Source organism: Trachemys scripta, chromosome 17, assembly GCF_013100865.1.
Source record: "Trachemys scripta elegans isolate TJP31775 chromosome 17, CAS_Tse_1.0, whole genome shotgun sequence".
Classification (NCBI taxonomy): Eukaryota; Metazoa; Chordata; order Testudines; family Emydidae; genus Trachemys; species Trachemys scripta.
In genome coordinates, this window is record NC_048314.1 from 24,212,580 (window position 1) to 24,235,740 (window position 23,161).

General features: G+C 45.2%; 1 protein-coding gene across 5 annotated transcripts in view; it reads left to right on the forward strand.

The window, feature by feature from the left end:
- The window catches only part of SCAI (suppressor of cancer cell invasion), a 93,735-nt gene that overhangs the window by 46,815 nt on the left and 23,759 nt on the right, over nucleotides 1-23,161 (forward strand). For all 5 annotated transcript variants that reach the window (XR_004648448.1, XM_034793309.1, XM_034793310.1 and 2 more), the window contains 6 exons: nucleotides 12,661-12,756; nucleotides 13,438-13,524; nucleotides 14,763-14,861; nucleotides 16,273-16,369; nucleotides 17,916-18,014; nucleotides 19,508-19,660. Coding sequence is in view for 4 of the 5 variants with exons in the window: in XM_034793309.1 (XP_034649200.1) it covers nucleotides 12,661-12,756; nucleotides 13,438-13,524; nucleotides 14,763-14,861; nucleotides 16,273-16,369; nucleotides 17,916-18,014; nucleotides 19,508-19,660 (631 nt within the window). In the remaining variant the exon portion in view is untranslated. The remainder of the gene's footprint in view (nucleotides 1-12,660; nucleotides 12,757-13,437; nucleotides 13,525-14,762; nucleotides 14,862-16,272; nucleotides 16,370-17,915; nucleotides 18,015-19,507; nucleotides 19,661-23,161) is intronic.

The following is a 23,161-nucleotide window of genomic DNA, read 5'->3' on the forward strand; positions in this document are numbered from 1 at the left end:
AGTCTAAAGCTTAAATGGAATCATGAAAAGCTAGTTACTGATCAGTTCTGTTCTTTCTTTGTCAGCTCAGGTAGAAGATATGTACTGGAGAGTCCGTTGGGTGCTAGCAATGTATCTTACTGAATCTGTTCAGTTTTCTCCCAATTGCCAAGGTGACTTTTTCCAAAGTCTGCTTTACATACGGTCTTCTCTCTGCATGTTGTTGGCTACATCAGTGGCACTAACTGTCTTTCTTCCTAAAGCCTTAACTGAAAAGACTTCTAGCTATGCTGTTGAGTAAAAGAGCTTGTCAGGGTAATGGCTCTGAATTCCGACTTGCCTTTTCATGTCTATTTGCAGTGTTTATTCGGTATAGTACGTGTTTTAAAAACAAACCTTCAGCCATTTTCCTTACAAGCACAAACTGCCCCCACTCCCACCCCTCTCCAACAGTAAACCTGGGGCAGTTAGGCAACTGTCTTTTATAAGATCACCTGCATGCTGCCCTGGCACCATTCTAATTTAATAATGTAGCTGACAACCCTGTGGTAATGAGGTGGCATATGCACTATACTGGAAACACTCTCACATCTTGCAAAGCATCTCCATTCACCTTGCTCCCAAGGAACTCTGGTATGCACCAGTTCTGAAACATTAGCTAAAAACGTTCTGAAGTTGAGCAGGCTGTCTTACTAATGTGAGATTTGCACATCCTGTACTTCTCAGAAAGAGCTTAGGGCTTGTCTACTTGGAAAGTTAGCATGGAATTAAGTAGGGTGTGAATTTAAATCCATTACATTGCAAAAAGGCACTTATTGTGGAACGGGTGTCTACATGGGGAGTTAGTGCACAATAGTTATTCTGCTTTAAATTCACATCCTACCATATTCCACACTAACTTTCCCATCTAGGAAGCCCTTATGTAGCAATCATCCAAATATCGGGAGCATAGATTAATATCACAGGGGTGTGAGAGCCACACAGAGGAGCCTTCTTCTAAGATGGGTCAGCATCTCTTCTACTGATCTGGCCAGCCGAAGCTCCATTTTGACATATCTGATTAGAGCTGCTGACTGCTATGCGACTTTTGCCAGGTGGTATCTATAACCCCCTGTTGGAGCAGTCTGCTGGCTAGTTCCATCTTCTCTAGTGGCTACTGTTTGCCTGGCACATCAACAATAAAACACTGTTAGCTCCAACTTACAAGCCAGAAACAGATATGTTAATGCTTTGTCCTTCTCTGAGTCAGCATATATAAGTATCGAAGAGTGCTTAACAAATATATCAGTGAATTAATTATCACAACACCTATGGGAGCTAAGTATTGTCCTTGTTGGAGGGGGAAAGTGGCACAGGGAGGGTTAAGGGACTTGCTGAAGGCCACCCATTGTGTCTGGGGCAGAACCAGAAATAGAACCTAGCGTCCTTGACACCTTGTTCTGTGCAGTTACCACTAACCCAGCACTTCTCAGTCAGTGGGATGCAATGTGGGAAGTGGGTGCCGAAGAAGTAAAGCTACATGAGCAATGAAATCCTACAGGCACTCCCTCTCCCATCTTGCTGCTGCCTCTGCCATCACCACCTTGGCTCTGTGCTTTCACTGATTCCCAATCATACAACAATCCCTCTTTGCTCTCTTCTTCCCTCACACCACCTATTGCTCTGCACTAGGGCTCAGAAATGCATTTGCAAGGAATTGTAGAGCCAATTCTGCAGCCACTGAAAGTATTATTCTCCTGTATCTGAACAGGAAACAAGCACCCCCTTCCACTCCAGCAGACTCTGATACCCAAAGCAACAGCTCCCAATACTCCATCAACATCTTCCATAACTCTCAAGCTTCAGCACCCAAAAACAACCTGTTGCTTCTTTCTAGGCCCAAGATCCCACAATCCGACTCCAAAGGATTTTTGGATACAGTGGCTTGCAAGATGACCTGAGCCTTTTTTAGGTTGTGGACCCAGACAGGCTGAGAAGTACTACATGAGACTGTACAGCCTCTCTCCTTCTAAAGCAAGTCTTTCTTTGCTTTTTAAAACATATTTTTCTTGGGCTACTCTATTAGTGTTGACCCCTTAAACCATTTTAATTAGTATATAAAGCAATCTTCCCATTCTGTGTGCATAAAAGTGAGCTGGGTGCAGCTTTAAGGGTCAAGGCTGCAGAGTTTTGTTGTTAAAGGCAATTGTAGATTGTGATTTAGGCAACATGAATTCAGGAATGTCTGTCTCTCTGGTAGCTGACAACATGCCTTTTGAGCTTGACTGTATTTCCAGAGTGAAAGCATGTTGCTAATTGACATCAATATCTGCAGGCTTAAGTGAAAGTTAGGCTGATTGCCTAGGCTGAAGTCTGAAGAATGTGTGGCTTCTGCTTCTCTAGTGTGCACTAAAGCAACTGATGTATAGCAGATCTGGGATGTATTTGAAGGTCCATTTTTTTTATTGATTGCATTTACATAGACGTTGAAGTCAAGCACGTTCGTCTAAATGTCTTAACTGCTCAGTAGCTGAGGGAAGGGCATTGTGCAGGCAGCCATTGCCAACAGATGCAGCCTGCAAGTTTATGATCAAAATCTTTGAACTGGCCACAGTGGTAAGAGAGTCAAAAAGTTCCCACTAGTAGTCATTTGCAGCACATCTGTTAATTCTACATTGAAAACTATTGAGTTTTGCCTACAGATGGTGTGGGAGATCAAAAGTGGGGGGGACTGGGCTTCAAATGTCTCACAAGATAAACAATGGCTATGTTTGAAACCTTACCATGTAGTATACCACTGGAGGTGACTTTGAGGTTCTTTAAATGAATTGTCCAAAGGGGGTCCCATGAGCTAAGACAGTAGATTGGTGGATTAGACACACTTTTAAACAGGTAGATGTGGCATGTCTTGCACCTTAAGGAGCAGATTCTGCAAGGTGACTTGTCACCTCACGTCAGAAGGGGCAAGGCTGGACAGGACAAGCAGCGAGGCTGGGTTGGTTGGTCTCATGGTACTAGTGATTATATACATATTTTCATTTAGCTGATTGTCGACTATCCTTTGTGAGATGAGATGACCGACACAGAGAGTAATACTTTGCTTCAGAGTATGTGTCTGGCTGTGTGGGACCAGGATTTCAGTCACTTAGAAGAAATCCTGAATGCGGCAATGAGAGAGATGGCCCACTGTTGTCGAAGATGGAAACCTTTAAACCAAGTACCAAAAAGACAGATTCCAGCTGTTTCCATGTAAACCACACAAAGGCCAACATTCAGCTTGACATTTTACTGAATTGCAGAGCTTGCCCATGACCTAAAGCAGTGTATTTAGGTGGATTGGAACTGCACTTCTCTGCATATTATCTGAGTTCAGAAGCTAGCCCCACTTAGTTGTTGTTTGTTTCTTGAGCCAACGAAACTGAGAATCAGTGCTCTCAGCCCAGCTCTGGGGGAAAGCTCCTTGTGCAGCTTAAGAGGGACCCCTTTAGCCGAATAAATAGCTTCAGAGTGAATCTCGGCCAGTCCTTGCCTAGGATGGTGGCTGACGGTGGACTTCAGGTTCTTCACTTTATACCTTCACCCTAAATGGCTGTCTGCAGTAGCAGAGAATTGCACAACCTAGAGAGGCAATCTTGAATCCTAAGGTGGTGATTAATAGTTAAAACTCTGAAACAGGAGTCATGAATCCCAAGTTCTATTCTCTGCTCTGTTAATGACTCCCATGTGACCTTGGGACAAGCCACTTTTTTGTGTGCCTCAGATAACGTGCAGGCCATGTTTGAGATTACTTTGTTTTTAAGGGGTGCAGAGTTATTTCCTGCTGGCACAGATTCATTTTCATGCCCAGTACACAGCTAAAGGTCATTGCTCAAGCTAACCTTATCTGTAGAGCAAGCCCTGACAAGGGTCAAATCTGGAATTATCCAAAGCAACAAGTAAAAGTTGAAAGCCTTGCTATCTTGTCAAAGGCAGTGAAAGATGCTTCAGGAATTTTGAGGTGCTTGTGGGATAGTGGTTCAAACTCTCACACTGTGACATGGGCATGCTTGTTCCAGAATGTAAGGAATTCCCTCTGGGCTGATGTTTGTGTGTTAGAAGCTTTGTTATTTCTTAACTCCTTTGTAGAATCGCTTGAGCAACACTTATAGCCACTATTTCTCTGGCAATTCTTACTGGTCTGAGTAATACTGTGTGTTGGGGGCTGTATGGACTGCAGATATTCAAACACAGATGGTTAGCAAAGATGTTCTCTTCCCTTTTCTCATAAACTATTGATAATCCTACAATTTGCTGTGTGAATTGGATTTCCAAACTCCAACCAAACAGCCTGTGCTGCAAAATATGAAGGATAAAGCAATGGGAAGTGGACTAGCAAATGTCTTCACTGACCTTATGCAGCATCCTAAGGAAGCAGACTCTGGTACGGAGAGATCCCGAGTCCCAGGTTTCTCACTTGGCTTCTGGCACCACATGTCCCATCCTGTCATGCTTAGGTCATAGCATGCTTGTGGCTGTAGCCCTTGGACCTGTAGAGAATAAATCAGAACTTCTTGTGTCTTGGCACTTAAGGAATGTTCAGGCTCAGAACCCGACAGACACTGGGATCTGCTACAGTACCATTAAGTGTCTTCTCTTTGAAAAAGCCTTTGGTGCAGCTACATGCTGTGTTAAATTTCCAGCTGATTGATGGAGGATCAGGATTTTGATACTGTAACTGGTATGCAGGGGGAAACAATCCTTTCTCACCTAGCTAGATAACAAGAAATAGAAAAATACCAATGGGTCTGAGCAATCAATGTAAGAAGATGGACTCCAGTCACCAGGTTCACACTGTTTCTCAAGGGATCATTGATTGTATTTGAATATGCCACTGCATGGGTTCATCTGAAGTAAAATACACAATGAATGCAGTCTCCCCTTGCACAGAAATCAATCACTGTTTCACCCATAGTGCTCCTCACAGCTGCAGTTCCTGTGGGCGTAGGGTTTGTGGTGAAGCATTGCTATAACACATCTCTGTGTGGTACCTCCTGAGCAAATTACCTGTCCCCTTCTGGCTTGCCTGGAAAAGGCTTAGTGTCCTCCGAATTCCTTATCTTTGCACTGGCTTCTCCCTATAGGATAATGCATGCATTGGTACATGCCTGACCTTCTGTTTGACTAAGGTGATGGCTTCTGCTGCTTTGTGGACAGGGGCTTCACTCATAGTGTTTCATGCTGGGGGTTTCCTTCCTGAAAATTCTTCTGGGCGCTCGAGCTGTAGAAAGCCAAGCCTATGGGTGTGTTGGCAGCTGTTTCACTCTTTCTGCTGCCAGAATGGCAAGGGCCCAGCCTGCCACGTCTTTGTTTCTATAGCATTTCCTTCCTCTTTTCCTAATTCAGTTGCCAAATACAGCATTTGAGAAAAACCTGTTATAAAGGTTGCTGCTCCAAGTATATTTTATGCTCTTACCAGTGGGTAAGGGTGATGCTTCCTTTTTGTGACTGTAGCTGCTAGAATTGTGTGTGTGTCTGTAGCACTTACCTCCCTTAATAAACATCTTAGCAATACATTTAAAAACTGAATTAATTGCAGATGTCCTGGATGCTAGGAAGTGCCTAACTGTGGGATTGCCAGCCTCTGCATTGCTTCTAGTAGTCTCACTTGTTAAATGTTGAGTTCAGTGCTATGGAAAGTGAGAAATGCTGTCCTGGGAGGAGCTTACACATGTTTTGCTCACTGTGTGGCCTGCAAGAACGTGCTTTACTGGAAGAGATGGTGGCATTTTCCTGTTTCTCCCAGAATTCCAGTAAGCTGTGCACTGCTTTTCAGGGACTCCGATCAAACCTTCTTTGGTTTTGTTCTACACTAGCTGGTGTGGCTCTTAATATTATGATATTTCCTCATATTTGCTGTGTAAATGTATTAGGAACGCAGAGCCCCTCTCCCAAAGCTCAGTCTAATCATGGACATGAGACAATACACTAAAGCTACAACAATGTGTGTGTTTGGGGTGGGGAAGGGAATCCAGTGAGAGGTGGGCAAGGGTGATAGAACTAGACATGTGTCTAAATTGTGTGCAGAGCAGCGAAGTGTGTACAACTCCCCACCCCCATCCACTCTATGCTGCATGCTATCCAACACTCCTCCATCTACTTTGGGGTTGCCAAGTGGAGTGAGGACAAAGACATCACCTTGCAAATACTCCACCCCTCGCCTTAATACAGGTCCATCTCTTCCCTTAGTCGCTCCTGACATGGGCCCATCGAAGGCTGTGCTCCCATTTTCCCCTTCCAGCTCATCCTTAAGTCAGCTGGCAGTGTGTCTCAGGAGGAGGGCCCTTTGCTTGTGTGGCGCAAGAGGGTGCAGGTTGTAGTACTTCTACTGTGTGAACCCTCCTTCACAATAAGATTATGGAATCGGGGCCTTGTCAGCCTCTAATCTGGGGTGCTGTCTCTGCCCCACTGAAGCAGTGGTGTTGATGTTGCTGATGCAGTTTCTAGCTCACTGTGGCTTGTTGGTGAGGAGGTTGTGCCCCTTGGGGAGTTACTGCACAGTTCTGGTATCTGGGTATGGGAGGCAAGGGGTGGTCCTGGCTGAGTGACTGTATGATTGTGAACAAACAAGTCGCTTGGGCTTCACCCCCCAGTATTACACATCATTCTGGAAAGCTTCTCTGTTGCATTCAAGTGTAGTTTTTGCTCCTCACACTGCTGCTGCAGGCCTGCTGAGAATCTCCCTGGATTTTGTAGGTCTTTTACTCAGTCTGAGCCATGTCCCTCTGTGACAGCTTCCACGTGGGGTTAGCCAAAAGGAATATTCCTTAACTCACTTTCAACAAGTTCAACTCTGGCCTCTGTCAGCAATGTGGTTGAAACCGCTGATGGAAAATGAATTATTGAATGCACAAGATGAAGTGCTATACCTTGTAAAGCAGATCATAGCAAGAACTGGGGAAAACTTCCACATGGGGCCTAAAGTTCACCACAATTTTATCCATCATCTGTTCCAGTGCAGTACACGGACCAACAGACTACACCCATAGTGTGTGCCATGCCCCAGGAGCAGTTGTGGGATTTCACTCGTTCCTATTTAGCGTTAGAGATGTCAAAAATCTGAATTTTTAAAAGCATTTGTTTACCATTAAAATTGGAGGGCTTAGTAGCAAACTCTAGATAATGACTGTCTGTCTTTTCTCTGTCCTCTTAGTCAAACCCTTCAGCATATTTTGCCTATCCTTCAGTGGTTGGGACATTCCTTTCTTTGCACCATCCATCCCATATGGCAAATCTGTCCGTCACTCCTGCGTTCTGCACTGTGGTTTGGATGGCGTGCATTTCTGGGTTAGGTGCATGGAGAGAGATGAAGAGAAAAGGGAGACTGCTACGGCTAGCAGGAAGGAGAGTAACAGGTTGTCGTTGATTCCCATTATACTTTCCCTTTGAGGGCAGTTCTTGACAAAGGCAGCATGAATGATGTGTAGATCACAAGACAACAAATGGGTGGGAGTATAGTGATGGCAAGAGCTGCTTTTCCCTGCAGAACAGTGTTTGGCTGTGCTGTGGTGTTGTACTGTCACAAGTGAAATTCTATTATTATGCTGTCAGGATGTTATCAAAAGTGCTGGTGTCAGTTTCCATGGAGACCCTCCTTGTTCCCAGGGGAGCCCAGGAATGGCATGGTACCTGGCTATGTGGGCTCTGATTAGGCTTGCCTGCTGCTTGAAATGTACACGTACAGATACACAAGAATTTCTAGAAGTAGTAGTGGCCCAACATGTACCTGTTGCAAGGACAGAAGTTTTATAAGAGGCCATTAATCAGAGAGACTCCAAAGCACCGAAGTAGCCAGGAAACTTTGGATTTTCTAGGAATGCTTAGACTTGCACAGATGTACAAAATAGTGAGGGGTGACCCATAAATTCAGAGTGTTACAAGTAAAGAATGTAGTATGTGAATGCCTGATTTCTTCCTTGTTTAAAGCTACATTTTCTGCTCACTTTGTGGTGGATGTGAAATGGCCAAAATAATGTGACGAGTACTTGGGGGGAGGGGAGAAGGAGGGCTTCTTCTAGGATCTGCTTACACTAACCTGTCATCCTGGCCTGGTAGGGCAGAATTACTGCTGCTGCTTGGTCAGCTGGAGCCTGGGGCTGTCACTGCAATAGGTGTGAGGAATGTTCTCAACCTTGGGGAGGATGGGGCTGGGGATAAAGCAGCATGAGGATTGTAGCAAGGGGCTTGCTTTGATGCTCCACAGCTATTCCTTGACAACTGGGGAGTCTGTGGCTGGAGAGAATGCTTTAAAGTTTGGAAGGATTATGATGATTCAGAAAACAAGTGTTAAGATTCATTAAGATTTCCTGAAGCAAACTTGTCCTGTTTATTGCATAAGGTGTCCTGAAGCTCAGGCTGCTTCTCACAGTATTCCTCTTGCACAGTAGGCCCTGTGACCATATGGAATCCCCCTCAGACCGGACTCTATCCACTTGCTTCAGACCCTAGGAGCAGCTAACTTTGAGTCTGGCAGGACCTGCTTTCTGGCCAGTTCCTGCCTAGCTTCTCAGGCATCAGCAGCATCACGATAGCAACAGCTGTTGAAATGGCTTTTCAGGCTGGTAGGGGATCACGCCAATAACTGATTCACTTTGCATAAAATGAGTCAGCCAGTTTCCCTCATGCTGTGTGGGAAATAGAGTTGGCTGATAAGCAAAGCAATATTAATTTCCTATCCCACTTGGGGTGTTGTTAAAGAGATTAGACAACAATGTTGCTCCTTTCTGCTGTGGAAATCCCACTCTGCTGCCTTAGTCCTTTTTTATTATTCCTCTAGAGAGCCTGGCATGATCAGCAAGAGGCTGCATTCCTGTAGCCATCCCTTCCCCTTGTGCCTCCAGGCACAGCTCTGCTCCCGGGAGGGGAGGGGGACTTCTTGTAAAAATTAATCATAGGCTATGTAGTGGCAAGGGAGAGGCGATGGGGTTTCCTTCTCATGTTGCAACAGCCCATCTCAGGGGCATTGCTGGACTCTGTTAAAGAACTTTGGTCCTGGGAAGTTGCAATTGTCCTTTTTGAAGTTGTTGTTGGGGGTGGGGCTTCAGAATGCCTCTGTTTATAGAAGGTATGATCTGCTATTCAGTATGTGAACCAATTTACTGCTCTGGGATAGGGTTCTCTGAAAAAAATCTTGACCAATTCAAGAGCAACTAAATGTAATGCCTTCTTGAGTAGCTTTTCATGTGGGCTGTATGCCTGCCTTGAAATTCCACTCTAGGTTTGTGTTGAATGCGTTGACTTCAAGGATATTTGTCTTTTCCCATGGAGTTCATGCCAAGCTCCTCGTGATACCCTCACAAAAGGCTCTTTGTTAGGGTGATATTAAAGTTGGGAGCATGTCTGGGTAATTTTAAAGATTAAAATCCTTATAATGTAGCTAAAAACAAATACATTCAAAAACATGGAAAGTCACAGTAAAGGTAGCAAAACCACCTTAACTCTGCCTCCACAGTGTGTCCCATGGAATGTGAGTTCTGCCATTTTATTTCTTGCATAGGTGTCTCCAATAGTAAGTGTGGTGCTGTCACCCCACTCACCTTTGTTCTGTTCATATAAGTGCTGTAATCCCACAATCTGAGCCAATGAGGGTTGGGTATGGGCATATGCCAGCTGACTCCAGTGGCGCTCGGATAACTGGTTTGCATATGGAATCATAGGGCCTAAGACTGAGAGGTATTCAGCTGTCTGTCACTTTGCAGGATTGGGCCCTTGATGAAGAATGGGGAGAGCCATCTGTCTAATCCAAGATTTGAATTGGATTATTCTTGATTTGCCCTTGCTGCTGATTTTTGGAGACATTGTGATGGCATCCCAAAATACTTTTGTCACATTAAATCTCAGTGAAATGCAATTTGTGGCCCCATCCTTCAAGCAGATATTCCATGTCCTTTTGTAAAAAGAACAGGCGTACTTGTGGCACCTTAGAGACTAACAAATTTATTAGAGCATAAGCTTTTGTGGGCTACAGCCACTTCTTTGGATGCATATAGAGTGGAACATATATATATACACACACACACACACACACACACACACACACACACACAGAGCATGAACAGGTGGGAGTTGTCTTACCAACTCTGAGAGGCCAATTAAGTAAGACAAATTTTTGAAGTGATAATCAAGAGAGTACAGACAGTTTGATAAGAAGTGTGAGAATACTTACAAGGGGAGATAGATTCAATGTTTGTAATGGCTCAGCCATTCCAAGACCTTATTCAATCCTGAGTTGATTGTATCTAGTTTGCATATCAATTCCAGCTCAGCAGTCTCTCGTTGGAGTCTGTTTTTGAAGTTTTTCTGTTGTAAGATAGCCACCTGCAGGTCTGTCATTGAATGGCCAGACTGGTTAAAGTGTGCATCCGAAGAAGTGGGCTGTAGCCCACGAAAGCTTATGCTCTAATAAATTTTTTAGTCTCTAAGGTGCCACAAGTACTCCTGTTCTTTTTGTGGATACAGACTAACACGGCTGCTACTCTGAAACATGTCCTTTTGTGTACACTAAGCATTGTGCTCCCAGCCAGTTAGTGTATGTCTGCAACTAGAAGGGTGAATCTCCTTTAGGGCTATGGGGAAGTGGGAAGAGAGGCAGGCTCCAGGTGAACTGGCTTCAATAGCCTGTTTACAGCAGAAGTTCCCAGGAGGAAATATAGGGCAATTTCTCAGGGCAACCTCTCAATGCAAGCTCTTAAATCCCTTTTGTGTATTAAAAAACGCAGTCTGACATCCACAGGAGCTTTGAATTAAATGGCTATTCTCTCTGCCTTGGAATAGAACAGGCGTTGGGAAAATGGGCCTGCCTCTTGTAATTTAGGGATGGGTTTATAAACAATTGTTTCATACCAAAGTTGCCCTTTCACAGCACAAGCTCCAAGGAGATTTGGCTTATGGGGCAATCACTGGCACCGTTTAATTTCATTCCACGGACCATTAACTTCCCATTTCTGGCGACAGTAATAGTAGCTGCATAACATAGTGTCTAAGAGTAACCAAACAATGACGTGTTGTACCAAAGTCTCCTCTTTTTTGGGCAGACCTGAAGTCTCTGCAGTATGTTCCTGACTGTGGATGATATTTAGTATCTCATTTAGAATTTGATGCATATAACTGCTTTTGTTGCAGTTTCCAGTTGCCTGCTTGAAAGCATAGGAGCTGCAAGAACCCTGCCATTTCCTTCGGGAGTTGTTTTCAGGGTTACAGTAAATATGTAGAGAGAGAGCGTCTTGTGTTTTAAAGATGTCAAGAGACCTGACACCTTGTGGTAAAAGGACACCTTCACAGAGCTTGGAAAACATGAATTCCTTTCCACTCTCTAAATCATGCATCTATACACATGCACACGTGTGTCTGCATCTGCACAGCCCACCACCATGTAAACACATTCTGTGAATTCACACATGGCATTAGTTCCCTCCAGCTGTTGCTGTACTTGCCTCATCCTGCTATGGCTGGAATTAGGGGATGGCTGCCACAATATGCAAGTACATACATGGTAATATGTTCTATGTATTATAAATGCACAGTCTATAGTGTTACACTGGTAGCTAAAAGCCTTTGCTGTTACACAGGTGTAATTCGTAAAGTTGAGTTTAAAAACAACAAAAAACGAAAAATGACCAAGAACTTAAAATTGGGTGGTAACAGACTGTGAATCCTAGTGAAGAATGAATCTGGTGATATTCTGAGCAAAAAAAAGCTCTCAGCTGTACTTGTAGCTGTTTTCCATCACTTCATGGAAATAGACAATCTAGACTTCAGAGTGATTTTTTGGGGGTTATTGTGCATGCTGGTTGTGTTGTGTTGGGAGAGTTGTGTGTGTTTTGTGCAGGTGAAAATGAGGAGTGTATACTGCAGTGCAGGGCACTGTGTGTTTGGAGTGGTGGTGTGTGGGTGGTTTTGAAGAACTGTGGCAGTTCTTTGCTATTAGTCTTTGCTCTGAGGCAAAAATACCTTCTTAGCCCCCAAAAGGCTCTGTCCCAAGGACTGGTGAATGCTAAGTGGCACCAGCCTATCCTCCCCGCCTCTGATACTAGTGTTGCCTTGTAGATTATATGACATTGCATGGGGTGGGTGGTGGTGATGGCAGGCAGTTCAAGGCACCAGATCTCTGCATTACTCTGCCATTCTCTCTCATTCTCAGTCAGTGATAAACTGACCCTTAGCAAATATTCAGGTTGTTGTCCATGTCTGTCTGGGAATTGTTAGTGTTAATGAAATGCCCAATCTTGTCTATGCAGGGGCCAAAGAATTCTGCCTGACTGTAAGGGGTAACAACAGAAGAATGGGTGTGGGAATATATGCCCCCCCCCTCCTCCAAGCAGAAACTGCTTCATGAGTTGATGACCCAGTTTAATCTGGTGTCTCTAGCAAAGTGCCACTTGCCCTAACGCTGCAGTGCCAGTAGGAAGTATGAACTCAAGTACTGGCCTGCAGCCTGAACCCAGGATCTCTTCTGTCTGTATTGCAGCTGATCTACCCGCAGAGACAGAACATAAACTTGCAGGTGTGAACTGGTCATAGAATATCACAAGTCCCTTTTTTTTTTTTTTAAGAATACAAATGTTAACTTTAAAAAAACAACCACCCAAACAAAAATCTCTGAGTTTGCATCTCACATCCTGGGCTGATGGATGTATTCTGCAATTATTCTGCATTTATCTGTTGCAGAGATTTGCCTCAGTATGGGCAGAAGCAGTGGCAGTCCTATTTTGGGCGAACCTTTGATGTTTACACTAAACTCTGGAAATTTCAACAGCAGCATAGGTAAGAAAATGCTCCTGAGAACCATCTTCAAATAATTCTGCAGTGTTCTTTTTGTATGATGGTAGTGCTCAGAGGCCTGGACTGGGGTCCGATTGTGCTGTCCCAGCACAAGGGGAGACAGTCCGTGTCCTGAAGAATTTAAATTAATTTAAACCAAAAAAGTTGCATATAAGCTTTTCTTTATGTAACCTTTTTTTAAAAAAACAAAAACAACTTCCCAGCCTGCTTACATGCACACTGCCTTAACCTGCTGAAGGTCTCTGCAGTGCACCTGTGCCCATGTGGAATGGATGCAATGTCTTGCTGCTGCACAAGCTCTGACCTTTCACACCACACTGTACCCAGCTCTCTTGAGTGTTCTCAGGAAGCTGCGACCCTCTTTCACGTTATTTGTGAAACATAATGGTCCCTCCAGTTGTCACACATTTTTGGTGCTGTGGAATCCCTTGTTTTGCAATGTGCCCCTTCTAGTGTGTGCACAGCTCTGCCAAAGCTGGCTTGTAAATGCCATGTTAGAGTATAAAAGTTTTTCTCTAAGGGCTGTTGTTGCGAATACCCACATAAGTAAGGCAAGCAGGATTTGGTCTTAGAATAGTGTCTTGACTTGGATTTGGATGGGTTGCTGTTCTGGGAAATGCATGGGATATATTGATACTCTCCCTTTTCTCTTGCTTGAAATAGACAAGTACTGGACAATCGATATGGATTGAAGCGGTGGCAGATTGGGGAAATTGCCTCCAAGATTGGGCAGCTCTACTACCATTATTAGTAAGTGAATCTATTGCGGTGCCTGCTGGAGACAATGGTGTTGCTCATGGCCCATGCAGCACACATGGTGGTAGTTCCAGAACAATTTCCTTCCTGAGCCAGCAGTGAAGGATGGGGTTGGGAGGAACCATGTGTACTCTCGAATGACTGCACCTTGGTCTACGCTACAGTTAGGTTGACGTAAGGCAGCTTATGTCGACCTAATTATGTCAATGTACCCACTACAGCCTTCCTCCGTCCAATGTAAGTGCCCTCTTACACCCACGTAACTCTCTCTCTCTCTCTCTCTCTCTGAGAGATGTACGGTGTATGTCGGTGTAGTTAGACACTGCACTACTTACATCAGCTGTTGGCTCTCATTCTTGTCAATTTTGCAGCTCCATACTGGAGCAATGAAATTGACAAGAAAGCCCAGCTGTCACTGGGGTGGGTGGGGGGTTCCAGCTAGAGCCCAGCTGCTCTCCGAGTTCCCTGCTCCCAGTCAGGCTGCCCCCTTCCAGCTCGGAGCACAGGTGCTGCCTGGATCCCCGCTTCTGGTTCCCAGACCAACAGCTGTCCAGGCTCTCAGCCCCCCTCACTGCCCCTCTTAAGTCAGTGGGAACACTCCTGGTGAGGACGCGCCACCAACAGAAAGAGGGGGTATTGTGGACATGAACCACTGTAGTAATTGTTGGTTGACTTACGTTTCTAGTGTAGACATGCCCTCAGGAGTGGTACAAGAAAGCCCCATGAGGGACCACTCACAGCATTTGTTACCCAACAAGATTCATTGCAGAATCAAAAAGTAGATCCCAAAGATGACCCTCATGCCCAAATATTATTCTGCAAGTTTTGTTGACGGTGCTAAAGGTCTGCCTCTTTGACCTCAAGGGTCACTTTAAAGTCTTCCATATCTGTTGCATTGACTTTGCATATTGATTTAGTTACTAGTTTGGGATTTGAAACCGTTGTTCCCCTTAAATCTCCCATGTTAACGTATCATCTGTATGTATGGGCATGAGGTACTGACAGCTGATCTTTGCTGCTGGCTTCCTTAGACTGTCTGAAATAAAATTGAAGCGCTGGAATCTCCTCCAATCATGTGCTGGGATTGGAAAACTTGCTTTTTTTTTTAATGTAGCACTCACTTGAGAGAGAGAGCATGTTTTACCCACTCAATCATCTTGTATGTCAGTGGCAGGGGTAGGGGTGACAGGACCCTCTACGTGGAGCTGTGAGGTAATATGTTTCTCCCACAGCCTGCGGACATCTGAAACCAGCTATCTGAATGAAGCCTTCTCCTTTTATTCAGCAATTCGACAGAGATCCTATTACTCCCAAGTCAATAAAGAGGACAGGTATGACTGCACCAGTATCTTGTCTCTCTCGCGCCCCCCCCCCCCCCTTTTTTTTTTTTTTTGAGGATTAAAGTGATGAGCAGAAGCAGCCTTGAATTGTAAACTGTGATTAAGGGAAAATAACTGGGGTAAGAGCAGCTCTGCAGAGGAAGTCGTTGTTAATCCTAACAACCCTGATTAAACACTTTATTGTAGAACCACCAGCCATGTCTGGAGACTAGAGGGATTAGCAATTGGGTTCAGCAGCAAGGAAGACCTTCAGCTGCTCATCTGTGTCCTTCCCAGCCTTTTTTATCAGTGCTGTCACTGGGAATTACCCACATAGTGTTCTAGAGCTGGGAGATTAACTTGCTCATGCAGAAACAAAGTAGAGGAAATAATAGGTCCCTTTATTTTTACTTGAAAATTCTCCGAAGTGCAGTGATGTTGGCAGTTTGGCAGCCTTACCACATCTGACTAGGATAATGTGGTCCTCCCCATTCGTTAACTATTTCAGAAAGCCTGAGAGGTGTGCTCCTGTGGGGAGCAATCCGGAGCAGGGCTCATTCAAAAGGATGCTGCGAGGTGTTGTCTAACGCTTCAGGCTCCCAAGCGACTAGGAGGATTCAGTATGAGCAGACACTGAACTCAAGAGGTTCTTGCTGTCAGTCCTGTGCTCTGGCTGGGAGGTGAGGTCAGTGGCTAGTTAGAATTGGGGAAGAAGTGATCTGGATTGACTTTTGAGAAAGAGATTTTTATTCTGATCTCTGCAATATAGAATTGCCTGCCAAGTTTGTTACAGGCACTCAAGAATTTTGGACTTGGTTAGCAGGACCTAGAGCCTTACTGATTTTCTGAGCATACCATCTGAAAGTCTGCAGATAGACTAAACAACCATTTTAGTGTCCTTTATTGTTGGCCTCCGATCTTAGCTTATTTTAAATTGGAGAATCTCCTCACTCCAGTCTGGGTGTCTGAGCTTGTTCAGACTAGATGTGATTGGCAGAGATGTCCTCTTTAAAGACTGTGGCAAATTTATTTTACAAAGGTAAAAATGTGATAAGACATTATGTCCCATAATTGAACTTGCAGATGTTTAATGTTTTGTTCTCTCTGATGGTTTGACTCAGTGGTCCAGAATCTCATTTGTGATCCATCAGCAGATAACACAAAGGAGCCAGGTTCTGACCATAAACTGGCAGAAAGCCAGTAAAGCCAGCTCCTGCACCAATCACCCACATCTCGCATTAGAGTAGGGGATGTGTGCGAGACAGCACAGAGCTCTGCTGATCCTTAGCTGATATGTCGGGCCCTTTAGGGATTATGCCCAACAGGTCTAAATAAGAGCATCTCCTACGTTGCTTGAATTCATGCTAGGGTCAGCACAGATCATCTTTTTCCATGACCACTGCATTGGTGTTTTCTTTTTCAGGCCTGAACTGGTGGTTAAGAAGCTGCGTTATTATGCAAGGTTTATAGTGGTTTGTCTTTTGCTCAACAAAATGGATGTTGTGAAGGACCTCGTAAAGGTAAATTAATGATATGAGGACAATGGAAAGTGTACGTGTCCATGCAATACAGGCCACTAGTCATGCAGAGCTTTTCTTCCTGCATATTACGGCATCCAGGATATCTCTCTTTCAGTTGAAATCTCACACATAAGATCTCAGCTGCTGCTGTTCCTGTTAATCTTGCAGCTTTAACTAAACCTGGCCTTGGGATCTGCAGTGGGAGGAACAACATCCTGATGTGTTTTGGTGTTCCGTGCCTCATGTAGATGTAAATGACCTGAGCACTTGACCAAAGAGTGGTTTTGCCATTGGTGGAAGGCAGATGTCATGAAGTTGGGTTTGGATAAACCCCATACAGTGTGGATATGAATATCACACTTGTTTCAGCTGTCTGAATGTTTGGGGATCTTCTCTCTAGCCTTGTACACCTCCCTCCTCCCAAGCCAGTAGCTCCCACCTCTCTCTCTGACCTCAAAAGTCTCCATGACCCTCCCTCTCCATGAAATCCCTCCCATTTTGATTCTGTTAGCCCTTCTGCTCAGCACAGTGCTCTGTTCCTTTCCAATCTGGTACTTGGAATCTCTGAGGTGTTCCTTGCAAATTAAAAGAATCTATCGTGATCTTCCAGAAGCCAGATTGGGAAAGACTTAAGACATTAGGGGACAGGAAAGATACAGAATCTGTGTGCACGCATGATGGGGGTGAGGGAAAGACTTACCTTTCAGAACAGCTTCAAACTTTGGGGGACAATAGATAGATAGGGATTAGGATACAGACCAGGGTATGTCATCGAGCAGCAGTGCATGTTCAATATGTTTTGGACCAAATTAGATACTTTATTGTGTTTAGGGAAAACGTTACACTCCAGTGGCCTGCTGATTTCCACTTGACGAGATTTAACATAAAGGGAAAACATCCAAGTAGGCATGGGTGCCTGGAGTTGGGTGGCTGTTTCTGACAATAGTCTTGCTTTCCAAAGAGTAACGACAGGAACGCCAGACTTCCCCAAGAACCTTCCTACACTGCTGCAAGCCACATTCTGGTGTTGGCAGTTTTATGTAAGCTGCATTGCTCTTTGCCTGTCTGGATCCAATGGGACAGACACCAAAGAGCTGCACAGCACAAACTAGCAGAGGAGACAGCTGGAAAGGACAGACCATTCACTTACAGATCAGGAACCTTAGATTTGAGTCAGCCCTTGTGATAGCAAGAATTTACAATAACCAGTCTGATAGCATTGTGTGGGTGTGCCAGTTAATTTTGTGTCTGAAATGAGTGCCCTCCCTTGCTCTTGGGTTTGTTTGAAAGGTGTTTGTGTTCTCAGAGTGCAAAGTAAGGGTACCTGGAGTCCTGTCTCCTGAAGTAGCACATGTTGACCAACTTCTTGGCCATGTTCCAGATTGGATATGGCCGTGTGGGTAATGATATCTAAAACTTCTATAATTAGATTGCTTAGATGTCTCGTCCCTGAAGTGCTGAGACCGCCTTATTTATGAGAGATGACTGCCTTAACTTTCAAAAGTGTTATTCATTATTCCTCTTCCTTTGGACTTTCTACCTCCAGGAATTATCTGATGAAATTGAAGATTACACTCACCGCTTTAACACTGAGGACCAGGTGGAGTGGAACCTGGTTCTTCAAGAGGTGGCGGCTTTTGTTGAGGTGAGAATGAAGGAAACCTTGGTCTCTGCAGTTTGTTCGAAAGTGTCCTTCATAAAAAGCCCTCTTGTTTTAAAAGTAAAACATGGGAACTCGTCACTGCAGATTGTTCTGAGGCCGTGCCATGGGGAGCAAGCTAGTAAGGAATGGTCTTGTGCGCAGGTGTGCCACACTCGTCTCCAATCTGCTGATGAAATATTCTGCAGTAGCTGAACTGTTAAGGAGACATCTGTGTCAGACCTGCTCAAGCAACATAAAGCTAGCAGCTAGTGGAAGCATGAGGTTGTGACCTGCTGTCTCCCCACCTCTCTTCTTACACTTGGTGTTCAGGTGACACTGGGATCAGAACACAGCCATTGGCATAGTAACTGCTGTAGAAGGACTGCCAGCTACAGGCCCATCTTTGTGGGAGGCCTGCTTCTGACTGTATTAGTAACTTCCAAATCTATTCTGATGCTTGCAGTACTGGCATATTATTCTGGCAATGCATAAGCAATATGTAATGGAAAATACAGTATAATCTTGGCAGTGATACTGGCAGTATGTCTTGGCAGAGCTGTAATATTGCCCTTTTTATGTCTTGATACAAAGAAAAATGAGGATTTCTTCTATAAAATAGGAGACAGTTTCCTACTTTCCTCCATTTGCACAATGTGTTTGCACCTACATATGTACGAATACCCACGCCCCAGTATTTAATCATTATTGGATTGAAATGCGGGACCACTGTTGGCTTGGTTCTTTCATTATTTCTCTCTATGAAAGAGGAGAAATGTAAATAAGGCAGGATTTTTCTGCCGTGTAGAAATGTTACCGATGATCTGCATGTGGATTGCCTGCTGTGCTTGTGTTAGTGAAGTTCGTTTCCCCAGATTCTGGGAAGCGAAGTCAGATGGCTTATCCTGCACGGGTACATTCTCCTCTCAACTGCACTTAAAGTGCTACAACACAAATATTTGTGTTTAAATATCCAAGGTACTTTCTTCTAGTCCAGTGTTTCTCAAACGGGGGCCGCCGCTTGTGTAGGGAAAGCCCCTGGTGGGCCAGGCCGGTTTGTTTACCTGCCCGGTTCGCTGCTCCAGGCCAATGGGACCCGCTGGAAGCGGTGGCCACTACGACCCTCGGCCTGCGCCGCTTTCAGCAGCCCCCATTGACATGGAGTAGTGAACCGCGGCCAGTGGGAGCCGCGATCGGCCGGACCTGCGGAGGGGCAGGTAAACAAACCGGCCCAGCCCGCCAGGGGCTTTCCCTACACAAGCGGCGGCCCGAGTTTGAGAAACACTGTTCTAGTCCCTAGGAGCAGCTCCTTTTCCAAACTGGAATTGCTCTGCGGCCTTAGGATCTAAAAGGCAAATAATTAAGACAAATAAAGTAGTCTTCACTTCAGCTATGGGATGTCTATTATGAGTGACAGGACATAGAGTTCCTTTTGTTAGTGGTCGTGGACCCTGTGGGTGTCCTTGAAATTCATGCTCTGTGCTGGTTTATCTTTCCAGGCAGATCCTGTGATGGTTTTAAATGATGACAATACCATCGTAATCACCTCCAACCGACTGTCTGAAACAGGGGCCCCATTGCTGGAGCAGGGAATGATCGTGGGACAGCTCACTCTTGCAGATGCATTAATTATTGGGAATTGCAATAACCAGGTAAAGGAGACTACAAGGAATTGTTTGTATGTTCAGTCTTCAATTGGAATTGAAAACAGTTCATTTTTTTTTTCCTGATTCTACTAAAGGAAATTGCAGAGTCCAAAAGAGGCAAATACAAAATCTTTAGCAATGATGTTAAGAGTGACTGTAGATGAGCTAAGAGTTTGGCAAAACTGAGTGATAACCAACAAGAACTGTCCTTTGTCCTGTTCTTTCGAGTGTATGTCCCTATGGGTACTCCACCATAGGATATGCTCGCAGCCGAGTGCTCTTGACTGGAGACTGCACAGAGCAGCACCTTGTGACTCCAAAGGAGGGTATATAGGGAGGCCTGGACCCACCGCCACTCAGTTCTGTCTCAGCCGGCTGCAGCTCAGTATGGAGAGATTGCATGTCCACTCGTTCTCAGCTTCCCACCTTACTTAAATGTAGTGATTCTTAGTGTCCCCTCCCCCCGCCCCCATCTTTCAGTCCTCTGTTTTGGTCCATTAGCCTTCTGGGTGATGCTGAAGACCCTGGGATTTAAGTCCTGCCAGACCTGCCTCAAGTCTTTTTTTACTCTAGTGATGGGCATTTGAGCTGCTTCAGCCACCCACATCCCATCGAAGCATAGGGTCTGTACATTGTTGAAAGGTAGTTTAAAGGTAGCAAAGGCAGAGAGTAGGCTGAAGTGCCTGCTAATGGAACACTCAGAAGCTCCAGTGGAGGCTGTTCACTTCCCCCACCGTACATCAACCTCAATCCCAGGGTGCTCCGGTGGCTGTTGCAGCCCCAGGAGCACCTCCAGAGGCTAGGACTTCCGAGAAGAAGCCTCATAAATCCCACCCTCAGGAGATCTCGCATTCCTCAAGGGGTACAACTGGGTCTCTGTCTGATTCTGGTACCAGTACTGCACAAGAAGCAGTATGAGGAGAAGTCTTCTAATAAACAGTACATGCAGCCATCTCCCTGAGTACCAACTCACTCTTGGGCATTGAGATGCACGCTGGCCTCCCACTCATGTTCCACTGTCAATGTCTTCCCTGCACCAGAGCTCTGAGGTCAGAAGTTCCTCTACAAGCCTCTCTGGTACCATGCTTTCCTTTTCAGCCCAGACCCCCTTCTCCGGGTTCCAGTACTGTCCAGACTTCTGGATACCATAGCCCACGAGCACTCTCCAGATTTCTCTCCATGGAGGACCTCTTCTATAACTGGAAGAACCAGAATCTCCCCTGTTACGGTCCTCTAAACGCTCCATCCATGGTACTGCATGAACACCTCCACCCACAATCCTCCCAGACTGAACCTCAGCTGGACTCCAGTACTGGCACCTATATCTTGTATGTTCCCCCTTTCAGCCCCAGGGATGATACTGCTTTCGACTCTAAGGTCCTGGTACAGGGCTCTTTCTGTTGGCACCATACCATCACACCCTGCTGAGTCCATATACGATCTTATGCTGATGACCTTTGGGCTTTCCAGCCCCCCCCCCGAACTGCCTGGCACAATCCCTCCAGATCCTATGACAAGATGTCCAGGAGTCTCAACACGCCTTGGTGGACATTCTAAATATCACCTCAAGAAAATTGCTCTCCCAATCAATGAGGCTCTGTTATCGCCTATTTGCACAGTCTAGCAAACACCTGCTACTATCCAGCCCACCTGTAAACGATCAAGGGAATGGAGTGTTTCTTTTTCCTCCTCCTTCCCAATTCCCTGGAGGTGGATGCGGCTAATAAGAGAAATTGACAAACCCACTTCAGACTCGCTCCTTATGCTGCCCCTTCTTCTTGAGACCCTGCCTCCATGCTACTACTTATCCCCTGTCCCTGCCCTTGTACTGCCTCTTCCCTGTAAGACCTCGTGCCCCCCTCCCCCTTGCTGCTGTGGGTACATCTACGGATACAGGTAGAAGACCGATTGCGGGTTGATCCTGGCTGATGCGGATCCACATTTTTGTATCCGCACAGGGCTCTAGGTATTGGAGGTGATTAACGTGGGATATCCTATCCACTTCCATACTATGTCCCCCTCTTCCCCCCCCCATGGCACCCTCATTCTTTGTCCCTCTTCAGGGACTCTCCTCACAAAGATCTCTTAAAACAAGGGATCCACAGTCTCTCCTACTCTTGGTCGGTCAGACCTGTTCCCCCAGAGTTCATTGGAACAGGGTTTTATTCCAACTATTTCCTCATTCCCAAGGGGGCAGAGGATGGAGACCAATCCTCGACCTCAAAGAAGCCTGGACACCTATATCCTTTCCCAGCACTTCAGCATGGTGACACTAGCTGCCGTCATTCCAATTAGATATGGGAGACTGGTTTGTTGCCCTTGACCTCCAGAATGTCTACTTTCATGTAGCCATCTTTCCTCCTCTCACTCCCTCACCGCATCCCACAAACATTTTGTACGTTTTGCAATAGGCTCAGAACACTACCAGTACCAAGTGTTGCCAAACACACTTTAAACACAGTTTGCCTTGGACAAAGGAATGTGTATTTGCCTGACAACCAGGTTGGTCAGACAAGCAGAGATAATGAAGATATACTTACATAAAAGATAAACAAAACCATCAACCTAGCAAGTAGGGGGGAAGATACCTCTTAACTGTTAATGATGGGGGTCTGAACCTCAGATGATAAGTAATTGAATCAACTGATTGAATACAAATTACTGTATTAGAAAATTGTTTTTAGTAAGGTCTTTTATGAAAGCCTGTGACTTACTGGTGATTAATATCATAATGCATACATTTTGGAAATACTATATGAGAAATTATGGATACTCACTGATCTGCTTCAAAATCTGTGACCAAACACAGGGAGAAACTGGTTTTCTCCTGAACTCGAGGGAAGGCAGCTATCAACCTGTCTCCAATGTAAATTGAGCAGTGTGGAATCAAAATGGGGAGACTTATTTACATATGAATCAACAGGGATGTAGAGAGTGCCCTGACAACACTGTGGCCCCGTATCCCGCTATGTGCTTACCTAATCTACCTGTGTTCCTCAAGACCTTGCTTAAACTGCAACAGGAAAGGGAGGGTTATCCTCATAACACCATTCTGGCCAACACAAGTGTGGTACTTGAACCTCCTTCACCTCTTTTTGGCAATGCCTCCCAGATTTTTCTCTCACAAAGGATCTCCTGTCCCAGAACTCTGGGACCCTGATCTGTCTGAACCCCCTCCCCCCTGAATCTGAGCGCATGGTTCCTAGATGGTTCTTGAGCATGGAGCTAATATGTTTGGATAAGGTCTAGTCAGTTCTCCTATCTAGCAGGAAACTTAGTACTTGCAAAACTTACCTTCAAAACTAGAAATACTTCCATTCCTAGTGTTCTCTGATGCTGCTTCTCAGTTATTTGCCCATCCCAGTACAGCCAGATCCCTCCAGGCTTGCATGACTTGTTTCCCCGGTATGGCGGCCCCCCAATAGGAATTTCTAATTTGGGTTCTCAGTGCCCTGAGGAAAATCTCCTTTGAACTGATGGCTACCTGTTCTGTCCTCCACTTCTCCT